At 43.5% G+C, this 13,018-nt stretch overlaps 1 protein-coding gene across 1 annotated transcript in view; it reads left to right on the plus strand.

The window, feature by feature from the left end:
• Positions 1-13,018, plus strand: part of OPHN1 (oligophrenin 1) — a 273,349-nt gene that overhangs the window by 145,209 nt on the left and 115,122 nt on the right. Inside the window, 3 exon segments of the mRNA XM_023537451.1 lie at positions 3,662-3,763; positions 8,788-8,898; positions 11,221-11,342. Of these exon segments, the coding sequence (XP_023393219.1) occupies positions 3,662-3,763; positions 8,788-8,898; positions 11,221-11,342 (335 nt within the window).

Here is a 13,018-nt window from a genome sequence, read left to right on the forward strand (position 1 = left end):
CCATATGACCCAGCAACTGCAGTCCCTGGTATTTACGCAAAGGAGGTGAAAACGTATGTGCACACAAAACCCTGCACACGGATGTTCACAGCAGCTTTATTCATCATTGCCGAAACTTGGAAGCAACCAAGATGCCCTTCAGTAGTTGAATGACTACACAAACTGTGGTCCATCCAGACAATGAAATATTATTCAGCACTGAAAAGAAAGGAGCCATCACGGCATGAAAAGACATGGAGGAACCTTAAATGCATGTAACTAAATGAAAGAAACAAATCTGAAAAGGCAACTAATATATGACTTCGATTTTATAACATCTTGGAAAAGGCAAAACTAGGGAGACAGTAAAAGGATGAGGGGTTGGCAGAGGAAGGGATGAATAGATGGGGCACAGAGGGGTTTTTAGGACAGTGAAAATACCCCGTATGATGCCAATAGTGGTGGGTACATGTCATCATACACTTGTCCACATGCATAGAATGTACAACACCAAGAGGGAACCCTGATGTGAGCTGTGGACTTTGGGTGATTATGACATATCAGCGTAGATTAACCAGTTGTGACAAATGTACCACTCCGGGGGATTGTTGATATTGAGGGACACATGTCGTGTGTGGGTGCACAGCTACGTGGGAAGTCTCTGTACCTTTCTCTTAAATTTGCTATGAACCCAGATTGCTCAAAAAAAAAAAAGTCGTAAGAAAAAAAGCAAAGACCCCCTTTACTTATAACAGATGCTAAAGTATTAGCGGATTCAAACGATTATATATATAATCGTTGTGTAAAGGGGAAAAGCATATGCTTATCTGAATCTAGAATTGAAGGGAAATTCCTTCTCGCAATAATGGTTATATGATTAAAACCTATAGCAAACGCTGTACTTCATAGAGAAACCAAAATACATTCTTCTTAAGATGAGGTAGAAGGCAAGAATTCCATTAATGTACTGCTGTTTAACCCAACACCACAGGGCCCGGTCAATAAGTGTATAAAAGATGTATGTTATAAATGTATAAATATCTAACTGGAAAAATCAAATTTATAGGCTTAATAAGAAATTCAGCCGGATTGGCAATTACGAGAGTAAACTACAAAAATCAATATTATTTTCAACGCATAATAACCATTCAGTAACTGTGCTAAATAAGAATACCATACATATTAGCAACAAAAATGTATAAAAATACAGAAGTTATTTTTAACGGGAATACATAAACCATTTTATTGAGGAAAAAATTTATAGTAAAGGGCGTGGAAATCAAATAAAATCAGAATAAATTTGAGACATTTAATGCTCTCAAATGTGTTTCTGTAATATTATAAAATATTTAATTCTCAAATTAATCTATGAATGAAAACATTTAGTTTGGTTTTTATGCCGATACACATTCAGAAGTTTTAAGGTTCACTCTTAGCTAAGTCAGGCTTCTAAGCGATGACTAAGGAAGGGTGATTTGCCCAGCCAATCACCACCACACAATGCAGCGTCAGCGGAGTCAAAACTGTGGTACTGGTCCCCAAACAGAAGACCAGTAGAACAGAAAAGAGAACTCAGTGACAAACTCATGCAGGAATGTCACAGGAAATAAATTTAGCACTTCGAGTTACTGGGGGTAGGAAAAATCGTTTGACAGGTAGTTTTGGGAAACTGAGTCACCGGATAGAGAAATATAAAAGTGGCTTCCTTCCTAACTGCGCAAACAGAGGTGGGTTCCAGGTGGATTAAAGGCCCGGAGGGGAAAGGTTAAACCTTCGAAGGTGTCTTCTGTCCTGTTCCTCTCCCCCACATGGTCATCTAAGTGGAAGTTCAAGGTCTCCGGGGTTCCGAAGAAACCCTGAGGAGTAAAACCTTCTGAGGGCTTCTCATTTCGCTTTGTTTTGAGGCTGTACACTTGTCTTCCTTAAGTATCTCTTAGTAAAGAGCTTTAAAAGACTAACAGAGATTTTCTCTGGCGTTTTCTTTTTTGGGAGGTGGCGGGAAGGCAGGAACATTACTCAGCCAGGAAAAGGAAAGAAGTGTTGACATGTGCTACAACATGACGCACCTCGAAAACACTAAGCTGAGTGTAAGAAGGCATGCAGTTATATGAAATGTCTAGAATAGACAGACCTATAGAAACGAAAGTCAGTGGTGGGTCCTCAATGGGGGGGCAGTGGGGGAGGGGGGGAATGGCTGCTAATGGATATGGGTCTCTTTTTGGGGTGATCAAAATATTGTACAACTAGATAGCATTGGTAGCTGCTAAAAACCCCTGAATTGTTCACTTTAAAAGAGTGAATTTTATGATATGTGACTTATATCTCATCGTTTTTATTTTAAAAATGGAAGTGAAAGCAACCCACAGAACTTTTATCTGTTGCCAGAGGAGTCGCTGACGTTTTGTGATCCCATGCTTTCTTGAAATAATTGCTACTTTAAATAGATTCAGCCGCTGGAAGCACAGTTTACCCGTCTTGTGTGTGAAAACCCCCCCTGTGTTTTGGCGTCTGAGTGGGGCTGGCGCTTGTAGACCTACTTAAGTTTTATTTGCAAGGCCTCCCGAGAGTAATTCCTCCCGTGAGCATCTGGGCCCTTTTTGACTCTGTGCAATGAATCAGACGCACCTGTACATTATGTGACCTGGGACAAGCTAGTTCACCTTTTTGGAACCTTAATTTCCTTTCCAATATCTACTTCTTGGTGCCATGAAGACTCAATGAGATAATGGATTTTAAATGCTTTGCATAGTGCCTGGCCTGATAAGGGCTTCACTTAATGTTGGCTTCCTGTCTGATTAAAGTACATTCCTTACAGGCCAGGGGTCACTCAGCTCTGTCCTGGCTTCCTGCCCAGCAACAGATGGCTTCTAGAAATAATCCATTGGTGTGGTAGATTTTTTCTTTTTATCTGTGTGTCCCTCGCTGTGCCTCTTCTAGTGCCTGGCACACTGTAGGTGCTCAGTGAGATGACACAAGCCTTTTACACGGATGTCCCAGCACGTTGCGGACAGGATTGCGGAATATCCGCATTAGTGTGTGACAAGGGAGCATGGTTACTGTTCCTTTGGAGGTTGTGTGACTTCCAGTTGTGCCGAGAGGCAGAGAGCTTGATTAAATGTCACACTTGAGGAGAGTGACGGCTGAGTCCTCCATCCTCCATTAAGGTTTTCGCCTCCTGCTTTCCAGTTAAACTTTTCAGGATCGCCCCTCATTTATAGCATCATCTTTTAAAACGCAGTAGTGAAATGCTTCCGCAACGCCAAAGGCCTCGTCACCCACAGAGCAGGCCCAGGTTTCCATTGGCTTTGGAAGTGTTTTCCTTACCATAAGGCTGTCTCAATGCGTGTATTTAGTTCAGTCTTGCGGTCCTTCTTCGTCCTTTAAAACCTCGAATGAGTACTTCATGACCGGGTCGATCTCTGAGCCGCGGCTCCCAGAGTCTTCAGCTGTCCCGGCGGGAACTGCCCTCTGTGTAGATGAAACGATTCACGGTTGTCTTTGAGGAAGTCCCAACTGCTGAGATCAATGCAGAAGGAAATGCTCTCCTGCCTTGTTTTTTTCTTCCCAGGAAATACAGAGGTTGGCCACCTGAAACCGGACACTGCAGCCTTCATTCTGGGTTCTGAGCAAAGCCAATTAAACCTATAGACATCTTATTCTGTGCCTTCTCTCCCACGTCTAGGAGCGGAAAAAGAAATTCGAAAAGGATGGCGAGAGGTTTTATTCTTTGCTGGATCGGCATTTACATCTGTCTTCCAAAAAGAAAGAATCTCAGTTACAGGAGGTACGTTCACCAAGGCGGTCCCCACCTTACACTGCCAGCTGTGTGTGCCACGCTAACAGTGGTGGCTTGCTATGGCAAGGCTTTCCTCGGGCCCTGCCTCGGCCTGAAGCCATGTGTCATAGCCATGCTTGCAGGTAGTAGATCCATGGCCTGGGACTTGGGCCTCCAGCTGCTCCAGTAACTCACGGTGCGACTTTGGATGAGGTATTTCTCTCTTGGCCTGCGCTCCCCTCTCTGTGAGAGGGCCAGGGGTACCCCGCAGCCTCCAGAGACCCTCTCAGTTCTAGCTTTCTGATTTTAGATTCCACACGAGGGTAGATTTAAAGCAGTGTTGTGTTTGGTGGATAAGGAGCTGGTCTCCTTTTTTCCTCTGACGTATTCCAACAACGGCTGTTTTTTGGGGGTCCTGCACTGGGACTCCAGCTTATATGAGACTTACGTGGACTTCAGGTCACAGAAGCTACTTTTTGGTGAGTGCCTACCACGTGCCAGGGTCGGTGCTGGGTGTGACGTGGTATGACAAAGACCATAAGACAGACTTCCTGCCCCTCTTCAGCTTACTGTAGGAGTTTTTACATACTGGACTGTGTATGTGTATGTGGTGTCCTTGTAGGGATAGGAAAGTATTCGAGGATAAAAAGACTCCTATTTGGATGTGGAGAATGGCCTCATAGCAGAACGGCGCCCTTCTGATTCGAGGTGGTCATTCAGCAATAGGTGGAGTGTTTGATGGGTAGACATGGAGAAATGGAGCTTCTAAGTGGAAGGCACTGGCCCTAAGGATGGAAACCATAGAGTATGTTTGAGAAATAATTTGACCAGCATTTGCCTTACTTCTGGAGGGTAGCGAAAGATGAGCTGAGATCAGGCAAGCGGAGCCTGTGTCGTGGGGTCGTAGGCCCAGGAGTCGTATTGAATTCTCTCGGCCCTGGGAGGGGCATCGAAGGCCTTTGGTTGTGCAGGCGGTATGAGTGGGATTTGATTTTGGGAATCTCAAACTGGTTGGGGCTGTAGAATGAATTAAATCAGGGAGAGACCGGAAACCACTTAGATCAGGGAGAGACCGGAAGCCACTTAGATCAGGGAGAGACCGGAAGCAGGAAAATCAATTTAAGGAACTATTGCAGTGATTGTGCGGGAGAGGGTTTGAGTCAGAACAGTGACACTGGGGAAGGAAAAGAGGGAATGAACTCACGAGAACTTTTTAAAATGGAAAAATGGATCCATGTGTTGGATAAAAGATCCAGGAACAGGTGACGCTATTGAAGATTCAAGTATGAAAGAGATACCCACACTCGAAGAAGGAAGTAGACATGAGCGGTGAAGGTTATTCAGAACCATCTTGTGCACGGTCACACAGAGTGTCGCAAAGCTGAAGCTCATCTCCTGGCCCCCGATCTAGTCTGCACCCACCACATCGTGTGAGGTGCTTGAAGGTGCTGAGTCAGGCGCCTCAGTGATGGACAGAGTTAGTATGGAGAAGATAAAGTACTGTCTCTCTTTCATAAACGGGAATGCAGTACTAGTCTGGGGTCTTCTGCCATTTTCTTTTGCACACTTTTGTTTTCTTCCTATTTCATCTATTCTGTGCCAGGGTTCCTGTGCAGGAAAGAGTTAACATAACGGGGCTGAAACAGCTGTGCTTACACAGGTCTGCTTATGGGAGCAGCTCTTGGCTGGTGTCTGGGAACTTGGCTGGTGTGCTTTATGCTGAACGCCTCATTCTCTTCTGGACTCTGGGGATGTGTTCAGCCGATGGTGTCTGTGTATGCCCCCCAATAAAAACGTGGGCCATCCCATCTCAGATGAGCTTCCTTGGTAGGCATCATCTCGCAGGTTTGTCATAAATCCTTTTGCTGGAGGATTTAAACGCGTCCTGCACCTTTCCCCTTGGCCGTTTTTGCTTTGTATTCTTTCACTAAAATAAATCTTAGCCATGGGTATGACTGTATGCTGAGTCCTGTGGTCCTAGAGAATGACCAACTCTGGGGTTCTGGAACCGGAGACACTGTGTCAACTTCACTCCTTTGGTGGCATCTGCAATGAAAGCTTCTGCAGTGTCCTAGCGGTTGGGTGCTGTATGTGGCTGTCCTTCGCGACTTCCTTAATGAGCAAGGAGGCAGCCTTTGGACTTGTTCGATCAGAAATAAGCTGGGGGACCTTGGGTCGGTCACTTGTTTTCGTATCGAGACTTTATTTTTAGAGCGCTTTTAGGTTTAAAACTTGAATGGTAAGTAGAGTTCCCATATGTACCTGACCCCCACACATGCACTTTCCCGTGTCATCAATATTTGCTTTACTGTAGTATGCTTGATACAGCCAATGAGCCAATGTGTCATACATTCTGTGGCTTTTGACCGAATCCACCATTACACTCTCATACAGAATAACTTCACTGCCCTAAAAATCCCTGGGTGCCACCTCGTCATCCCTCCCTCCTCCTGCACTCCCAACCCCCTGACCTTCTTATGGCTCCACGTTTTTGCCTGTTCCTCAATGTCATATAGTTGAAATTATATAGTGTGTAGCCTTTCAGATTGGCTTCTTTCACTTACTAATACGCATTTAAGAATTCCTCTGTGTCTTTTCGTGGCTTGGCACCTCACTTCCTCTTAGCGCTGAATAAAATTCCGTTGTGTGGATGGACCATGGTTTGTTTATCCATTCACCTACTAAAAGACATTCTGACTTCCTCCAGATTTTGTCAATTATTAATAAATCTGCTGTAAACATTTGCTTGCAGGTTTTTGTGCATATAATGTTTCTTATCATTTGGATAAATACCAAAGAATGCAATTGCTGGATGTCACCATAAGATGATATTTACTTTTGTAAGAAACTGCCAAAATACCTTCAAAAGTGTCTGTGCCGTTTTTCATTCCTACACAAATGAATGAGAGTTCCCGTTGCTTCATATCCTTGCCAGCATTTGGTGTTGTCCGAGGTTTGGATTTCAGCCATTCTAATAAGTGCGTAGTGTTATCTCATTACTGCTCTAATTCGCATTTCCCTAATGATATACGATGTGTAACATCTTTTCATATGCTTATTTGCCATCTGTAGGTCTTCTTTGATCGGGTGTCCAAATTCTTTGCCCATTTTTAATAGGGATTTTTGTTTTCTTACTGTTATGTTTTAAGAGCTGTTTGTATATTTTAGATACCAGTGTCATATCACACTGGTCCCCAAGCTTTGTGGCACCAGGGACCGGTGCTCCTATGAGAATCTAACACCTGATGATCTGAGGCGGAGCTGAGGCGGTGATGCTGGCGCTGGGGAGCGGCTGCAAACCCAGATGCAGCTTTGCTGCTCGCCTGCCGCTCGCCAGCCGCTCACCTCCGGCTGTGCGGCCCAGTTCCTCACAGGCCACGGACTGGTTCTAGTCAGCAGCCCGGGGGTTGGGGACCTTTGCCATATCAGAGGAGTGTTTTACAAAGATTTTCTCCGAATCCGTGGCTTGCCTTTTCATTCTTTTAACAAAGCTTTTCACAGAGCAGAAGTTTTTAATTATAATGAAATCCAACTTATGAATTTTTTCTTCTATGGGTAGTGCTTTAGATTTTTTAAATGTTATTCTTTAAAAATTTAAGTATAGTTGCTATACTATATTATGTTAATTATATTAGTTTCATATGTACAAGATAGGGATTTGGCATTTTTATACCTTACAGTACGATCACCCTAGTAATTCTAGGGTGCAAACTTATCACAATATTATTGACTATATAAAAGCTATATTATTTAGCTTTTTTACCCATCCACTACTCCACCTCTGGTAACTGTCCTTGTGGTCCCCGTTTCTATGGGTCCATTTCTCTTTTGTTTATTAATTTATTTTGTTTCTTTTTTATCTTCTACATGTAAGTGAAACCATATGGTATTTGTCTCTGTGTGACTTATGTCACTTAGCAAAATACCATCTGGGTCCATCCATGTCATCCCAAATGGCAAGATTTCATTATTTTTTATTGCTGGGAAGCCCTGTGTGTGGGTACTGCAAAGTCTTGCCAGCTCCGTGCCTTCTTGGGGTGGGCCATCCCCACGTGTGCATGCTCCCAACTCTCTCTGATGGGACAGTGTTGTGTGCAGGAACCGCCATGCGTTGCTAGCTCCACGCTCTCTCCAAGCAAGTGAGCCCTGCATCCCTGTGCAGCCCAGGTGGCGAAGCAGCACCCTGCCATCCCTCTCCAGGTGGAGGCTCCCCTTGTTCGCAGTCTATGGTGTCCTCCTGTTCCTGCTGGATCTGCCAGGAGGGGTGGGTAGGGTTGGGGGGGATGCACCATAGCGCCCCGCAGGTTGGCCAGAGAGCCCGGGTGCAGCTTCTGCTCTCTATCCACAGGCTGGGGACATGTAAACGATGGCGCTTACTGGTTCCCCGGTTGTGGGTCGTTCCCTCAGCTCTCACAGAGCTCTCGCAGTTCCTCAACCTTCTCTATGTGGTCTTCTCCCTGTCTTGCTCGTCGTGCAGAAGCCGTTTGATTGGATTACTCTCGTCTTTTAGCAGGAATTGCTGTAAACGTAGCCATGCATTGGATGTGTTCTTGGGAGGGTTTGAGCTCAGTGGCCAGCTATGCCACCATCTTGGACCTGCTAGAGATTCTTCCTAAATAAAGTCTGGTATTGGCTATAGCGACAGGCTTCTGCTTCTGGCCTTCTACTCTGATATGCTCTGATTCTCCATATTCAAGTGTCTATCCAATTTTGGAGGCATCGGTTTTCCCTCGGCCTTCAATTCTCTGTTGGATCTAAGAGGAATTGTTGGTTTTCACCTTGGTCAGCTTTTTTCTTGTGTGGACATGGCCACGATAATATCCATGCTTCTTACTTGTAGGGCCCGAAACTGAAGTCTTGCATCAGTCATTTTTTATCTCTTGGCTTCAAGTTTCCATCTGTAAAATAAACAGATAAGATCACTACTTGGTGGCTCAATTGTCCTGTAGCTCCAACATTCTATTGAGTCCATAAGCACGGACTTGCAAGAATGACTAGGCAGATTTGTGACACTTGATACTCTTCTTCTACAGGCAGACCTGCAGGTGGACAAGGAGAGGCACAACTTTTTCGAGTCGTCCCTCGATTATGTTTATCAAATCCAGGAAGTTCAGGAGTCTAAGAAGTTCAATATTGTAGAGCCGGTAAGTTCTATCTGTTGATGAATGGTCTAGAAATATCTACTGAACGCCTAGAAAAGGTGAGCGACTTTGGTCATAAAATCGGGATCTCAAAGAATGTGAAAGGTAATTGTAATAATGAGTCTCAAGAAAGTAGACACACCGGCTCATGTCGTTTCTCTTTACCTTTCCCGTGTCTTTCCTTCCTCCATTTTTTCTTTCTAGCTGTGCTTTTTCTTTGTTTCTCTTTCTTTTCTTCCTCTCTTCTACCTTCCCTCCCTCAGTTTCTCTGTTACCCTAACTTTTACCTCATTCTCTTTTTCTTCCTCCGAAGCCTGTGAAAATATCGCATACCGGGCACTGTGTATGAATGCATGTCCCTTGCACCCCATTCTAACGTTTTTACTTCTATCTACTTTATTTTTTTCTACTTAAATCTGTGATTTATTATAAATGATGACGAGCTTTGGTTTGACAGCTCTGTTGAATTCTAACAACTTTCTTTTTATTATGAAAATGTATTGTTATTGAAGAAAAGCTAGAAAAAAATTCTAGGAAAAACCAAACAGAACAACAAATCCCCCATGCGGAATGAATTACTGTTAATATTGTAGCATTTTCTTTCCATAGTGCCTGTGTATCTATTATATTTACTTCTTTATCTGCGTTTACCTGTGTGCTTGGAAATGCGGGTGTGTATACCTGTGTGTGTGCGTGTGTGCACATGTATATATATTTCACGTGAGCACATATATCTGTGTACCTGTGTGTCGATGCTCACCTTTGTATATATCTGTTTGCGTACATGTGCAAACAAGTATTTATGATGTGCCACGCACTGCGTTAAACGCGGAGTGTCCTGCAGTGAACAAGACAGACTCATTTCTGCCTTTCTGCATGCTTCGTTCTCCTGGGGTAGACGGAAGGGAAGGGAGGATATACATAAATAAAATAATTGTAAGTCGTGCTGATGGCTCAAACAAAGAACAAGAAATGGCAGCTCTTTTAGATCAAGCAGTCAGGGATCTCCTCTGGAAGTGTCATTTAAGATCTAAAGAAAGAGAAGGTGAGGCGATGGGAATAATGGGGAAAGAACATTCCAGGCGCAAGAAAGGCGCACGTGCGCAGTGTCTAAGTGAGGGGAAAGCATAGTGCGCTCAAGGAGTGAAAAGACGAGCGCCTTGAGATGCTGGCGAAATCAAAGGAGAATGGCAGCGGGTAGTGGCGGGAAGGAAGGCATATGACCTGTAGGCAATGGTAAGGGGCTTGCATTTTACTCCGGGTGCAGTGGGAAACCTCTGGCGGGTGCTAATAAACAGGATATGACATGAGTTGCTTCTATTTTATGGAGATCGGCTCGGAAGAGGCCAGCGTCGGTAGTGAGGAAACCAGTTAGGTCGGTTTGGGTCGGGGTTGTGGTCGTGGAAATAGAAAGGAACGACTGGGTTAGAGATCTGTTTTCGAAGCGAAACCCACAGGAATCACTGATGGGTTGGATTGCTCTGTGAGTGAAAGGGGGAATCAGGTACGATTCTTCACTTTGCTGTTTCCTGATTAGTTTTTATATGTGTTTCTGTATGTGTACACATGTAGACTGTGTTTATATGTACACACGCGTGTGTGCATGGTGCGTGCTGGCATATTTATATGTGCTCACCTGTTTACTTTCTAAAATAGTAGAGCAGTTTTTACTACATTTTATCTTCCACTGTTGCCGGCACTGAGCAATATTTTTTCAGTGTCTGTATTTGCTAGGTGAATGTCCTGTTTTCCTTCGTTTTTATTGAGGTGTACTTGATTTTTAATGGAGTTGAACATTTCGAATGCTAAAAATATTTTATCGATCATTTGTATGTCTTCTTCTGCAACCCCCTGAGAATATTCGTAATTTGAAATCAGGGTCAGGGACCTTGGACCTTTTAGCATTATGGCAGTCTTCATAGAGAGATGCACATAGTCTTACTTTATTCATTTATCTGTTTAGCTATCTAGTCATTCAACAGATACTTAACTGCGTACCTACTTTGTGCCGGTTTTAAGGGTTTAGAGAGAAAAGACATAGTCTATCCTCGTACTGTCCAAATTATGAATGGTTTCATAGGTTATCGAAAAAGGATCTGAATGAATGAATGTGTTAGTAGTTCTTATTTTCTAGAACCTAGTTCAGGGTAAATGTTTAACCTAATAAGAGAATAGTTATGTGTAGACATGTGTGTGTTTGCATGACTGCTTTTAGGACTATCCTTGGCGAACACTATGTGGAGTTACTGTTCTGTGCTTCCGTTGCCTAGATTCGATCAATGAGCGGGTGCTCGTGATAAAGTTGTTTTTACACGTTTTCCCTAGGTCTTGGCCTTTCTTCACAGCCTCTTCATTTCCAACAGCTTGACTGTGGAGCTCACACAGGATTTCCTCCCATACAAACAACAGCTCCAGCTCAGCTTGCAGAATGTAAGTTTGCATGCGGGGTTTGCCCCTGTCTGTGCATTCTAATTGGATTTAAGCCCTGATGATCTTGACCTTAGAGTTCTAGGTTATGGCACCCCAGCCAATTTGTCAGGACACGGTTTGTGTGGATCACAAATATTTCCGTGCACTGGGCTCTTCTTGCTGTTCCGTATTAGCTCTTTTCTGCATTTCAGCCTATTGTTCAAATCCACCCTTCCACCCACTGACACCTCTGTCTATCCAATATTTATTACGTGTGGCAAATTTTCTGAATCGCTCCCAGATCAGAACCCAGCTATGGACTCTTCGAAACACATGTCTTATGCTCTTTCCCTGCTTGTCAGTCAAGACACCGTCATTGTGGGTTTTATCTCCACAAATGGCCATTTCCCCTCTTCCTTTTCTCATTACTTATTACTTGAGTTAAGTAAGAGGTGGCTCATTGTAAAGGGGATCAAATATATGGTGACGGAAGGAGATTTGACTTTGAGGGGTGAACAGTGCGACAAACAGAAGGTGTATCATCGAAGTGTACACTTGAAACTTGCCTAATTTTATAACCAAAGTCACTTCGATAAATTTAATAAAAAAATAAAGGAGTTTTTAAAGACTTTCTCCACCTTCTCTCTCCCATGCTGGTTCTTATCCATCGGCCTAGGCACATCCTTCTCATTTTCATCATATATGTTTCTCTTCTTATTCATTTAATTAACCCATGTTTAATGAATGCTTATGGATATAATGAACATAGAGTCCGTGCCGGGCATGTTCATTTTTTTTGTCTTCAGGAAATATAGTCTCTCGGAGGAGAAAGACATAATCACAGATAAGTCATAGTCCCTTATGATACAGGTTATAGTAATATTAAGGCCAAAAGTTTTGAACACTCACAGGGAGGTGAACAGTTGACCGCCCGGTACCATCAGAGAAAGCATCACTGAGGTAGTGACTTTGGACTAGTTACATGACATGGAATTTATACATATATTTGTAGACGAAAGAGGTTGGTGGGTCGCAGTGCATAATGAGTAGAGTGGGCTCAACTAGACACAGCAGCCCAGGTCACCTTTTTCACTGCCGCTGCCATCGTGTGGCAGTTTTGAGACTGAACACTAAGGACCTCTAATGACTTTCAGACCCACGCGTTAAACTGCACTTGGCCATTGTGGTTTAGTTTTGTAGTTTTACGATATTACTTTTTACAATTAGCTTTTATTCTTCGTGGTTAAGAAAACATATGTTCTCTGTTGGTCTATCTTCAAAGAGAACGCCCTCTCGCGTGTTTTATCCTAATGGCCAGAATTTGATTCAGAGTCAAGTGAGCAGTGAGTTTATTGAAGCTGGGCTTAGAAGTTGCCATGATAATGTCATCTTTCTGAACGTCCCCTACAGTCTCCCCCCTATTGTGAAGCCGCGGTCAGTGTCATGCTCACAATTCCAAGAGCCCTTATTTGTGGGACGCTCATGTGATTCCCATTAGAAACAAGTGTCCCAAATGTGGTTTTATGGGTACACTGCTGTTTACGTTTGTTTCCCGTTTAGCCTTTAGTACTGTTAAACTCCATAAAACCGTTTTCTAGTCACTACGTCACTCGACATTTGTTTTTTGCTGTGTTGAAACATATGTAAGCCAAGAAAAAGTGCTTATTCGTGATGATGGTGATATGATGATGATGATGATGATGTCTTCACAGAC

This window comes from Pteropus vampyrus, unplaced genomic scaffold (genome assembly GCF_000151845.1).
Source record: "Pteropus vampyrus isolate Shadow unplaced genomic scaffold, Pvam_2.0 Scaffold191, whole genome shotgun sequence".
Taxonomy (NCBI): domain Eukaryota; kingdom Metazoa; phylum Chordata; class Mammalia; order Chiroptera; family Pteropodidae; genus Pteropus; species Pteropus vampyrus.